This window comes from Cetorhinus maximus, chromosome 8, assembly GCF_964194155.1.
Source record: "Cetorhinus maximus chromosome 8, sCetMax3.hap1.1, whole genome shotgun sequence".
In the NCBI taxonomy this organism is placed as follows: Eukaryota; Metazoa; Chordata; class Chondrichthyes; order Lamniformes; family Cetorhinidae; genus Cetorhinus; species Cetorhinus maximus.
The window spans coordinates 100633717-100647647 of NC_135886.1; the positions used below are offsets into that span (position 1 = coordinate 100633717).

Below are 13931 nucleotides of genomic sequence, written 5' to 3' on the forward strand. Positions count from 1 at the left end.
GAGTTAGAACAAACACAAGAGGCTGAGTGGCCTTCTTCTGGGCTGTAAGATTCTAAGCTGTGATTCTGTGATCTCAACAACTTGGATTATATGCAAATCAATGGAAGCATTGATTTAAACTTTCTATGTATTCTAGTTGCTTCCAGCGAATGTGCTTAAGACGACCAAAGAATTAAAAAGTCGTGTTGTGGAATGTTCTTATTTTATGTCTAACCACATTAATCAATTTTCTTGCCTTTTCAGGAAGCCGAAGCCCTTGCAAAGCAAGAATCTTAAACCCCAACTTCATCGCAACTGATATTATCAGCAAACCAGACTATTCTAGTGTGAACAAAGTATGTTTTGGGACTGAGTAGGATTTAACAGGGAGGACCAGTTGGGATTGTTGGAAGCCTCCCTCAATTAGTTAAAACACCCAGTCAATTTTACTAATAACTAGTAACTGGGTGACAATGGACCACCGGGTTTATATTAAATGTATTATTAAATATAATTTCTTTTTAAATAGTTTATTTTAGCTTATTTTTCTACTTGGTCATCTGATTTAAGCAGACACCCAAAATGTTACCAAAAAATTTCTTACCCTAGTTTTTTTTGTTATTTCTAAGTTTTCTACTTTTGATTCTGACAATCCCATAAAACAAACTCTTTTGACACTGAAGTTTTAACATTGAGGTAACTTCACTACTAATTCCACAGCTCTGCTCTCTTCTATTCTTCATCTGTTTCAATTATTCACCTCGTATGGGAACTTGTTTTATTCCATTATCTTGTGCTGGTCTCCTTGGTGTCAAATTCCTGAACCAAAGGGCAAATAAGGTAATTGTTCCATTTTACCTGTTGCATTAAGTGGAGATTATAACCATGTTTCAGAATTTTTAACAATGGCCTAACAGGAGTGGCTGGAGGAAAATTGCAAGAACCTCACTCACGTTAATGTTAGATTAAGCACAGTTGAACTGAATCCCCCTTGTTCTCGCTATTTTGTATGCACTGCTTGCTGTATCTGCTCATCCTACTCCAGAGCGAATGACTTGTTTTATTTTTTCAGGGCAACGTTGTGTCTGGGTCTAATTTTAGGTGCAACTAGCAGTTGAAAGATGACAAGATACAGGCTGCAGCCACTTCTCTCCTGTCCCCATTCTTTTGCATTCAAAAGTGCATCAGTCATAAAGTAAAATTAAGTTGCATTTTGAAACAACTGCAAATTAATTGGGTAATTATGCAGCAGTTGCTTGGATCTGGTTGATGGGATGTTTAAGAAAAAAACTCCCTCGCTAAAGCATCTGATATACAAGGCAAGGTTCCTCCAGTGGCAACCTGCCATTTTCCCAGCAATTGATAGCTAACGACACCCAGAATCGCACCTTGATGATATTGGAAGTTATTTTAGAATGCTTTATTACATTTGATGCTTTCAAACAGTCTTAAAAGAATCGCTGAGAAGGGTGCAACAACAAAGCCTGTCCACCATCTACAAGGCACAAGTCAGGAGTGTGATGGAATACTCCCCACTTACCTGGATGAGTGCAGCTCCAACAACACTCAAGAAGCTGGACACTGTCCAGGACAAAGCAATCTGCTTCATTGGCACCCCATTCATAAACATTTACTCCCTCCACCACCGACGCACAGTGGCAGCGGTGTGTACCATCTACAAGATGCACTGCAGGAATTCACCAAGGCTCCTTTTGACAGCACCTTCCAAACCCATGGCCACTACCATCTAAAAGGACAAGGGCAGCAGATAGATGGGAACACCACCACCTGGAAGTTCCTCTCCAAGTCACTCACCATCCTGTCTTGGAAATATATCACCGTTCCTTCACTGTCACTGGGTCAAAATCCTGGAACTCCCTCCCTAACAGCACTGTGGATGTACCTACACCACATGGACTGCAGCGGTTCAAAAGGCAGCTCATCACCACCTTCTGAAGGGCAATTATGGATGGGCAATAAATAAATATGGGCGAAGCCCACACCCCATGAATCAATAAGAAAAAATTCACCATCCCTCACACTCCTGCCAGTGTACCGTACCTGCAGGTTATTTTTGCAGCATCCCACTTTTCTCAGATTCTGAATTATCTTCAGCTACGTCTTAAGGCCAGACAGCTTTGTGCATTAAACCAGCTGTAAAAATAACATGGCAGGTGCTCCATACCTTTCGTGCTAATACAGTTCCTGCCGCTTATAGTAGGTACCTTCATGCCAGCACCATTTGCTCAGTCTGTGACCCCTGGGGACCCCGAATACCAGAAAAAGTTAGGATTTGCTGGACTCTCTCAGCTCAGTGAAAGGTGCTGTTAATCATGGGATTTTCGTTTTAATAGCCATGCCTGGTATAACATACATTTTCTACCAGGTTTTCTTCAAAGATTTCAGTGAACTCTCCACCCGTCCCCTGGAAATAATTCCCTTTAAGGAAATATCGGTAATATTTGTTGCTTCAGTGAGAGTGATGCTAAACATAACGATTATCTCTGCAGAGCAATAGAACAAAATTCTTAAATTTACTGGTTGTTGCTGACCAAAATAAGTATAATATTACATAGAATACATAGCGTTTACAACAGAAACTTTACCGGTGTGTTATGCTCTGAACGAGCCACCTTACTTCATATCATCCTGTCAACAAATCCTTCTATTCCTTTCCCAGTCAGGTAGCTAGCTTCCCCTTAAATTCAAATATACTATTCGTCTCAACTGCTTCTTGTGGTAGTGAGTTCCACACTCTAAGCAATCTCTGAGTAAAGAAGTAACAGCATTAATGACACTGGAACCGACAACTTTGAAACTGATAATGCAGATGGATAATGGCGATCACTTTTTTAACTGACCTAAGGATTGCCGGTTTTAAACATGAACGTCTTAAATGGTGGAGACTTTATGGTAGGTAGAGAATAACTTGAGATTACAACATCACAGGGTGGAAATTGCATACAGATTCTGCACTTGCAAACTTGACTTGATGGAGGTCATTCTCGGAGACCTCTGCCAGTCTGGCAAAGTGGCTGCTGATTTCTGATGCATGCTGGTTACAGGGTGCCATCATACTGCAATATGCCAGCTCCCGTCAAGTCTTTGGAAAGTGTCACACGTTGTCACACAGTACTTTCCATTGATTTGTGGGACACATTGTAGCTTACACATTTAAGGAAATCTTTAGAAGTAGAGCAACATGTCTCTGATTTATTGCATTTGCTGTTAAGATCATGTATACTTAAGAAAATAAAAGAAAAATCAAATTAATAAATATTACATTTGATGCAGCGTCATGAACGTTTTTGTCCTTTGGCTGTAGCTTTATTTGAACTTTACCTCCTCCCTCCCTCCCAGGTCTGGCTCATGTTGAGGCACAGATCTACAGAAGCCCTCCAACATGCTATGACCTCAGACATTGTACATCATCCTGTCCTCATACACTTTTCAAACACACACAATCTCCTGGCATAGCAATGACAAGTGAGGACCCTGGAGGTTTATTTCTCCCATTATCTTGAACTTTTATACTGTTCATTACATAAAGGCACATGTCCCGAGGCACATTGCAGGACAGGTGGATAGTGAATGGGAGAGAGAAGAAAAGAAGCCTTTGAAAGGAGGGGGGAGACTAAGCAGAGGTCCTGAGGTTGAGAGTTCCAGACGGCTGGCAATTGGAGGGTATAGAGGAGGAATAGAGGCTGTGCTGGGAAATGGGGCAGAATGAGATCCTGGAAGAAGGGAGGGATGAGAACATAGAGGTTTAAGGTGTTTGCCAGGAGCTTAAATCTGGTTCTGTAGGATCTGAAGAGCCAGTGAGCTTAGTGAGGTCATGGATGATGGGAACAAGTTCTGGATAGCATAGTTTATATAGGGAGAAGGCTAATGAGGAGGGTGATGGACAAGTCCAGTTACAAGGTGACCAGGGATTAGTTTATCCGGGGGCATATAAGTTCAGAATCAGATGATGATTTAGATATGAAAGAAAGTGTCCTTGATGATGGACCAGTTATGGGTGAGGAAAATGAACTAGGGGCTAAGAGTCTGAACTTCGTGTTTTAGCTGAGGTGGCAGCTGAGGAGGTAGAATTAATTTCTTGAGGTGGTGTAGTATTTGGCGGGGAATGGGTTTGGGATGATGTGGTGCCAAGGACAATGGGTTTAGTTTTGCCGAGACTTCATTGCAGTACCTAGAGAGCAAATAGATTATCTGGAAGGTATAGGGAGACCTCAGTCTGGAAAACCCATTGATGATGTAGAGGGCTATATTATAAGACATTGCTGTTTGTGGGCATTGCTCTGCACATAAAGGCCACCGTAGTTTCTACATTACAACAATGACTACACTCCCAAAGTATCTACTTGGCTGGAAAGTGCTTTAGGATGACCTGAGGTTGTGAAAGGTGATATATAAATTTGAGTCTCTTTTTCTTTCTTGGAGTCTTGGCTTGCCCAGCTCATAGTATTGAATAATTCCTTCTGAGCCTGGAGTTGTTCAGGCCAGTTATATTACTAACTGATCACAGACCAAGGATTGATTTTAATGTACATGACAAGTCATTGAGGGAGCTTGTATAGCATAGAGAAAACGTTTCTGAAATGTTGGATGTGTGATTCCAGAGTTTACTGCCAGATACCATGTAATTAATATCATGCAATTTTCAAATGGTTGTACTCGGTGTCTCCACACTGCATTATTAGGCAACACTTTAACTGGAGACAGGTGACTGTCACTTTGCTCTGCTGGTTTGTGGAAAATCAAACTGGAAAACTGAGTGATCAGCTCCAATTGCTCTTGACACCATTTCCACCAGCATGTACATAATAATTAAATGTTTAAAAAAGCTTTCCTATTCCAAATAGCTGAAGCTTTCTCAGTGAGGCAGCACTCAAGTTAGTATTGCACTGGGCCAGACAGTAAAGTGCCTATTATCTGCCAGCAAGCAGTCTAGCCAATCCAAAATCGCCCTCATTTTGTGTAAACAAAAGCACAAACATCCTGTTTTAGCAGCATTAGTGAACTAAAAATGCTAATTGCCCTGTATTCAGACTCTTAAACCACTTACTCATTTGTCTTTACAATGCCATATCACAGCTGTGTTTTAATGCTGCCCCAAATCCCTTAATGGCAACATGGATTATTTTTGATGTTTCATTTGGTGATACATTTTTGGTAGCATCCATTGACAAATTTGAGTCTTATTATCAGAATAACAAACCACATTGACAGATTTTAATCTGCCTTCCTAAATAGATTCCTTTATTTCTGTTTATAGATCCATTAGAGCACAGTCCCAATATAATATAGCCCCAGTGTAACATGGTCGCGTTAAAGCACAGTCCCATTATAATATAGTCCCAGTGTAACATGGTCACATTAAAGCACAGTCCCATTATAATATAGCCCCAGTGTAACATGGTCACATTAGAGCACAGTCCCATTACAATATGGCCCCAGTGTAACATGGTCACGTTAAAGCACAGTCCCATTATAATATAGTCTCAATGTAACATGGGGCAACATTTTCCCCCTGTCAGGGGGGGAAGTGCAGGCATGAGCAGATGCGCTTCCAGCTGCCATTTTACGTGGACGGGCCAATTAAGGCCCGCCCAGCGTGACATGCGCCAGGAAGTGCTATGCGCATGAAAGAGCGCACAGGTCTCCCTGAGGCAAAGAGCTGCTTCAGGGAGATCGGCACCAATTTAAAACTTGCAATAAAGATTAGAAAAAAATTCCCCTGCCATGTCCCCTCATGTGACACTATCACATGAGCTGGGACATGTCCATAACTTTTATTGTAAAATATTCTGCATTTTTTAAATCACTCATGAAACCTCATCCCGCCCATGGATGAGGTTTCATGTTTTTTCACAAGCCCACCTGGGCTCCCAGCCTGCCCGCCAACCTTAAGGTTGGATGGGCAGGTCCATTAATGAGTTCAATTGGTTTTTCAATGGCCTTAATAGGCTGTTGACAGGTCGGCGGGCGCGCATCCACCTGACAATCTAAATGACGTGGAGTGACGTCAGGACGCATGCCCACCGTCACCCTGCATCATTTTACGCGTCGGCGAGCGGGCCCTGCCCGACCAGAAGATGCTGGCCATGGTGACATTAAAGCACAGTCCCATTATAATATAGTCCCAGTGTAACATAGGCCAGAATTTTCCTTCCCCATTGGTGTTGGACGTCACAGTGGGCGTGAGTGGACAATATGGCAAGAAGGCCAAAAATAGGTTTTACACTGTTGTGAAACCAGTTTGCAATCGTCCGCTCCACCCGTCAATGGCAGGCTGCCTTTCCTGCCATCGGATGTTGGGAACATCATTTTGATACGTTTAATACGTTTTATCATTATAAGCCCTGCTCACTGGAAACATTCTCCCACGTCAAATTTACCACGCATGCTGGCAGGGAAACACGCAGGCCCAGAAAACATCTTGACAAGTGTAACATTCAGAGGTCAGGACTTACCATTAGGCCCTTGCTCACATCATGGACACCAGAGTAGCAAAAGATGCTGGAGCCCTACAGCTACCAGACCCTGGAGGAACATGTACATCACATGCTGGGTGGATTCTCATGGACATGGCTCCACCGTGAAGGAGCTCATGGAAGCTGGAAGGTCACCATTGATATCTAGGGTCTACTTCGGGTATCAGTGTGTTGGCTCCGGTCAGCTTCAGATGATTGTCAAAGGGGTGGAAAGGAAGCTGTAGTTTTGACTGGGAGAAGAAGGTGTACAGGGCTGGGTGAGGTTGGGAGAGGGGGAGTGCAGTTGGGAGGTGGGGAGGGATTACTGGATGAGGAGGGTGTAATGGGGAGAATGCAGCAACTGAGGAGGTAGGTGTAAGAGGGGAGGAAGGTCTAAGGGAAGGAGTTTGCATCCGGGAATGGGACCCAGGGGGAGGAAGGAGTTCTGAGGAGGGAAGGAGTCCAGGGAGAAGAAGAAGTTTGAAGGGGGAAAGGAGCCGGGGCAGGAGGGAGTAAGGGTGGAAGAGGAAGGAAGGATGGAGGAAAAAGTGTGGAGGTAGGAGTAAGGTGAACGTGCAAGGGAGGGGTCTGTGGAGTCGATGACTGCCTCCTGGGCAGTGAAATGAAGGTGAGCGTGGTAGGAGGGAATGGTGAGAATGAGAGAGGGCGGAGTGAGCAGGTAAGGTGGGAGGGTGAGGGTGCGACGGTAGCAGTAAGAGGGACAGTGAGGGTGGCTGGTGGGACCTCAGAGGCAGACACGGGCCCTGGGGGTGGGAATGAGGGTGTCGGGGAGGTCAATGTGGATGAGGGTGGGATTCTCGGGAAGATAGGGAACGTGCACATTTACCTGGACATCCCAGAAAGAAAAGGGTTCTGGCTGGTAGGAGACTGTGGGGAGGTGGAAGGTGATGCCAAGGAGGTCAACAGTGATGGAGGAAAGGACATGGGTGACTGGGGGAGGTGAAAGGACGGGGGAGCTGAAGGTATACTTAAGAACCACTATGCTTCTAAAATTGAAAGTGAGCGGAGCCTTGTGTTGGGCACAGGTGCTACATGGGAGTGTGATCAGTGGGTGGGTGGAGATGCAGGTCGGCTCAGATGGACAACTGAAAGAGAACCCCAGCGTTGAAAATGCTCAGGACTTTGAGATGAGTGTGATGGAGGAAGGATCAGTGTGTGTGGGAGAATGCTTGCATGAGGCTCTGAAAGGCCCTGCCACACACACACACACACACACACACACTTCTCCCTCCGGAATCACTCGTGGTCTGGCTGTGTGCAGCTGAGCTGCTGGGGAGGTGGGGTGGGTGGTGGTGGATGCAGGGGAAGGACTCGCGAAACCTGCAAATGAAGCTGAAAGAGAGCATTACACTTTGTTCAGTGAAAGTGAATATATTTTCAGATGTGTTCACCCATGCAACCACTTGTGATCAGAAATTCTTAACTTTTCTAGGCCTGACGCTTCCTCTAGGTGCTTCCCTGACATCCGCAGCAGGGGTGGAGACAGCCTGTACAATGGTTGCCACTGTTGCCTCTGATGGCTTTGGTATGGGTCCTCTGGAGAGCCAGGCCTTGGGGCCGTGGCTTGCTTTGGCTGTCCTCCTGTGGGCCAGCTGCTCCCTCTGCGGTGACAGAGGATGAGGTTGATGGGGTCACAAGCAAAAGGGACTTGGAGGGAGCGGACAGCCTCTGAGATTCCTGAGTGGGTGACCCAGGGGTGTCCAGTTGCTGCTGCTCCTCCCTTCGGGTGCCCAAGGGCCCCAGCCTGACTTCTTGAGGGGAAGGCGAACCTGGAGGGACGTCTAGGTGCTCCGTTTCCCTCTCACGTTGCCACTGCAGGAACTCATCCATGGCTACCGCGATGGAGTGCAGGTCTGTGCACATCTCCACGTTCTGCTGGACCAGGGTCTCCATGGCGTCCGCCATCCTCCCCATGGAGACCTCCATATGCGCATATGTGGCACCACTTAATGAGAGAGCAGGCGGATGCACTACTCCAACTTGTGTGTTCAGGGCTTCCAACAGCTCTGTGTGATATTCCCCAACCTTCTGCTGACTTTCCACAATGAGTTGAAAGGCTGAATCCAGAGGCTCATCACCTGACTCGAATCTCACAGATGCCTCTTTCCCAGCAGTCCCCCGAGTGCCAGGGAGCTCGGCTGAACCTGCCTCCTCCTGCTGCAGACACCTGTGTCCCTGTGGTGACCACTGGATTGTGAACCTGAGCCTGCTCTAGATCTAGGTCCCATTGAGGTGTGTGTCTCTGCACTGGTGGAGGGTGTGGGGAAGCGCTGTGATGGGTCCCCCAGGCTGTTTATTTCCAGCTCTTCAATGGAGGAGGTGTCCTCGTTGTTGGAGCTGAGGGATTGGTTGGCTGAGGGTGTCAGTCGCTTAGCAGTGCTCTCTGTGAACCAAAGTAATAATTATTGCATGGCAGCAGAGTCAAAAGCAGTTGAGAGAGCACTCACAGTTGCATGGTGTGGTGCAGGATCCTCAGGTGGGTGTTCACCTCCGACCTCACCGTCGCCTCAGGCACAGCCCACGTCCTCACCAGTCAGCGCAATGGCACACTCCTCAAAGTGAGAGAGGGGCCTAATGTGGGACATTCCAGCCCTGGTCTGAGACCTCTTTGCTGTTGTCAGCCAGCTTCTCCTGCTGAAAACAGATGGAGAGAGTGTTAGTGGGACACATGGCACTGCATGGAATGTTTGTATGGAGAACAGAGACATGGGTCAGATGAGGACACAAGGTCCAGAGGATATGAGCCTGATGGAGATATGAGGGTGTCTGTGAGAGTTAGTGGTGTTGTCCCTTGAGGTGTGAGATCCCTGTGGATGTATGATGTGTTTGTAAATGTGTGAGTTGAGAACGATGAGAAGAGTGACTTACCCTGGCAGAATGGATGAGAGCATTCATCCTCTTCCTGCACTGGGCAGCTGTCCTCCTTTGCAGATCATTGGCGCTGACCCCTGCTGCCACTGCCTCCCATGCTGGATCGGTGACCTTGCTTGCTGGTCTTTGTCCAGAGCGGGGGTAGAGGACACTGTGGCAGGCCTCCACTGCATCCAGTAGGCACTCGAGGGAGGCATCGCTAAATCTGGGGACAACATGCTTCCTCCTTTTGGCAGACGTTAGTTCCCAGCAGCTTCCTATCCCTTGAAGATTGAAAGCTCTGGGCAGGGGCAGCCATTAAATATGGCGCCCGGTTTACTGAAGGCCTGAGGTAACGACAGGGTAGGCAAATCGGAGGCTGCCTGCAAGTGAGCCAGCATCTTTCCTGTGGTTGCAAAATTAACAAGATGGGAATGGGCCAAATGGCGTGAAAACCCGCCATTGCGGCAGGCAGGCGTAACATCGATTTTCCTGCACGCTACCACAGTTTGTGCAAATCTGGGATGATTTCCCACATAGTCACTTTAAAAGAACAGTACCATTATAATATAGTCCCAGTGTAACATAGTCACATTAAAGCACAGTCACATGATAATATAGTCCCAGTGTAACATAGTCACATTAAAGCACAGTCCCATTATAATATAGTCCCAGTGTAACATAGTCACATTAAAGCACAGTCTCATTATAATATAGTCCCAGTGTAACATAGTCACATTAAAGCACAGTCACATGATAATATAGTCCCAGTGTAACATAGTCACATTAAAGCACAGTCCCATTATAATATAGTCCCAGTGTAACATAGTCACATTAAAGCACAGTCCCATTATAATATAGTCCCAGTGTAACATGGTCACATTAATGCAAAGTCAGATTTTAATATAGTCCCAGTGTAACATAGTCACATTAAAGCACAGTCACATGATAATATAGTCCCAGTGTAACATAGTCACATTAAAGCACAGTTCCATTATAATATCGTCCCAATATAAGATAGTCACATAAAAGCACAGTCCTAGTATAATATAGCCCAATGTAACATGGTCACATTAAAGCACAGTCACATTATAATATAGTCCGAATGTAACATAGTCACATTAAAGCACAGTCTCATTATAATATAGTCCCAATGTAACATAGTCACATTAAAGCACAGTCTGATTATAATATAGTCCCAGTGTAACATAGTCACATTAAAGCACAGTCAGATTATAATATAGTCCCAGTGTAACATGGTCACATTAAAGCACAGTCCCATTATAATATAGTCCCAGTGTAACATGGTCACATTAAAGCACAATCCCATTATTACATAGTCCCAGTGTAACATAGTCACGTTAAAACACAATCTCATTATAATATAGTCCCAATGTAACATGGTCACATTAAAGCACAGTCCCATTAAAATATAGTCCCAATGTAACATGGTCACATTAAAGCACAGTCCCATTATAATATAGTCCCAGTGTAACATGGTCACATTAAAGCACAGTCCCATTATAATATAGTCCCAGTGTAACATAGTCACATTAAAACACAGTCACATGATAATATCGTCCCAGTGTAACATAGTCACATTAAAGCACAGTCTCATTATAATATAGTCCCAATGTAACATAGTCACATTAAAGCACAGTCTGATTATAATATAGTCCCAGTGTAACATAGTCACATTAAAGCACAGTCCCATTATAATATAGTCCCAGTGTAACATAGTCACATTAAAGCACAGTCAGACTATAATATAGTCCCAGTGTAACATAGTCACATTAAAACACAATCTCATTAAAATATAGTCCCAATGTAATATGGTCACTTTAAAGCACAGTCCCAATTTAATGTAGTCTCAGTGTAACATAGTCACATTAAAGGGTTGTCCCATTATAATGCACTTCATTACAGAGTCATTATAATATGGTTCCATTGGAAACATGGGGCCGAACTTTTCAGCCCACAACCCCCAACACCAGCAGCGCCTTTGCATGTGAGTGGGCATAAAACGCCATGGGTTCTGTGCTCACTGGTTCCTCTCCCAGCTGCAATTTTACCAGCAGCGGGGGACTTTTAGGGATGTCTGCCCAGCTGTGGATATCATCATGCCGCCACTGGGAGTTAACGGCCAGCGTCCAGCCTGGCAGCTTTTACTGTGCGAGCCGCTGGTGGGCAAGGGGAGGTGTAGCACCTTATCAGGCCCCCTGGGCCCATCAAAAAGCACCCCCATCCCCATCAGCTCACCCATCTCTTACAGATCCCCTTACCCCAAAAGTGCTCATTCTGAATATGTACTTGGAAGGAACAGGATTGCTTCCCTTGGCTCCCCATAAAGACTGCTAGCCATTGTTCAGGTTCACTCCTCCCCTTCCCCGGACTCAAAGTAGTTTCTGCCCCTGCTTCCCCACCAGCCAATTTTGCTCTCGGAGCGCAGTCAGCGCACTGGCTACTATGGTGGAGCCACCATCCTGATCATGCCAGCAGACCACTTTTTTGTCATCTTCTCGCTCAACAGTTTTGACATTGTGGTTTGTGCTTGCTGCTGAGTTTGCACCCAAATTGAGTATCAATCTCAGGGCCCATGTTCTTAACGATTGGAGTTTTATCTGTTTTTGTCAACTGCAATTTTCAGCTGCACAAATTATTTGAATAATTGAAGCCCTAAGAGGAGGGGGAAAAAATCACCCACTCACTGACTACACATCCCCTCACTATTTAAAGCATCTGCTTCAGTGAAAGTTTATGTTATTCAAGACATCACAGATGCCAGCTTTAAAAAGAGGCAATGCACCAGTCAATTTTTTGAGATCTCCTGGCTATGGAGATAGAAGTTTAACTCCGGAATGTTTCAGCTATGCTTGTTCTCAAAAACATTTCTTGTTAATTAAACATTGGCTCGGTTCCTAACTAACATTAACATGAGTCATAGGCTCCGCCCCAAAGCAACACCAAAAGAGAAAAAAATCTTATTCTGTTCCATTGTAATGTTTCAAAAGATGAGTTATGATTTTCAAACAAATTCATTTGTTTTGGTGAGCACTGGAAAAACGAAGTCCAGAAAACACAACTTGAATATAGTCTGCCTGGAGACTAGATTATGGATTCTTGGTATGATACACGCTTTGTGAAATGGCCCCATTTAATTGCTCAAGCATACCTTGTGATGACCTTTGACCCAAAACAAGTACAGTAAGGAAAATCTATAATTCTTTAAAATGTCTGTGGAATCTGTAATTGTTTTTAAGAATGTTTGAAAAGGACTTTTAAGGTTTTGCATCAATTGTAAAAGGATCAATTGCAATTTTCTTGCAAATTAAGTAATACTGTTCCATGTGACCTGACGACCCTTGACTAGCAGGAAGTAGTAACAACAGGAAGGAAGTTAAGATACAAAATATGCAGTGTAGCCAGACAAGGAGAGGCTAGACAAAGAAGCTATTGTTGGAAAGAAGACAGTAGCTCTTAAGAGGCGCTGTGTGAGCTGGCTAAACAAAGTCTAAAATCTGGAAAGCCATGTGAACAGCTCAAAGACACTAAAGAGATGGGTGTTTTACCAGAAATAGTTATACCGTGAACCGGTCAAGTGGGGGGAGGAAATAGGAACATAGTAGTGGCAGGGGACAGTACAATTAGGGGGATAGATACTGTTCTCTGCAGCCGTGAGCGTGAGTCCCAAAGACTGTGTTGCCTGCCCGGTGCCAGGGTTAAGGACATCTCCTCAGGGCGGGAGGGGAACTTGGAATGGGAGGGGAGGGATCCAGTTGTCATTGTCCACATTGGTACCAACGACGTCGATAGGACTAGAAAGGAGGTTCTGATGAAAGAATTTGAACAGCTAGTAGCTAAATTAAATAGCAGAACCTCCAAGATAATAATCTTGGGATTGTTACCTGAACCATGGGCAAACTGGCATAGGGTAAATAAAGTCAAGGAGTTAAATGCATCGCTCAAAGATTCGTGTGGGAGGAATGGGTTTCAGTTCATGGGGCACTGGCATCAGTACTGGGGTAGAAGGGAGCTGTTCTAGTGGGACAGGCTTCACTTGAAACATGCTGGGACCAGCGTCCTTGCAAATTGAATAACTAGGGCTGTAGGAAAGGCTTTAAAATAAATGGTGGGGGGGAAGGGTTCTGGAGAGGGGATGAGTAGGCTTACAAAGCAAAAGGATACGGCGACATTGCCGGGCAGCTACTTGGATAATGATATCCAGAGTGTGACAGGAAGGGACAGAGTGTACAAACATAAAAAAAAACAGCAGTAAATAGGGTCAAAGGGGGAAAAAATGGTAAAAAAGGCAAAATTAATGGATCTTTACTTGATGTGTGTAGTATTTGGAACAAAATAAATATTTAACGGCACAAATAGAGATTAATGGGTGTGATCTTATAGCCATTATAAAGACATGGTTACAAGGAGATCAAAGCTGGGAACTAAGTATTCGGGGGTATGTGACTTTTCGGAAGGAAAGGGTGGTGGGGTAGCTTTGCTAGTATGAGATGGACCAAGTACAATAGCAGGAAATGTTCTTGGATCAGAAGATGTGGAATCCGTATGAGTGGAGGTAAGAAATAACAAGGGGAAGAAGACATT

At 44.8% G+C, this 13931-nt stretch overlaps 1 protein-coding gene across 1 annotated transcript in view; it reads left to right on the forward strand.

The window, feature by feature from the left end:
• The window catches only part of LOC144683840 (adapter SH3BGRL-like), a 59080-nt gene extending 55806 nt beyond the window's left edge, over positions 1–3274 (forward strand). Inside the window, exon 4 of the mRNA XM_078547321.1 lies at positions 244–3274. Coding sequence (XP_078403447.1) covers positions 244–276 — 33 coding nt within the window. The 3' untranslated portion in view covers positions 277–3274. The remainder of the gene's footprint in view (positions 1–243) is intronic.
• The last annotated feature ends 10657 nt before the right edge of the window (positions 3275–13931 follow it).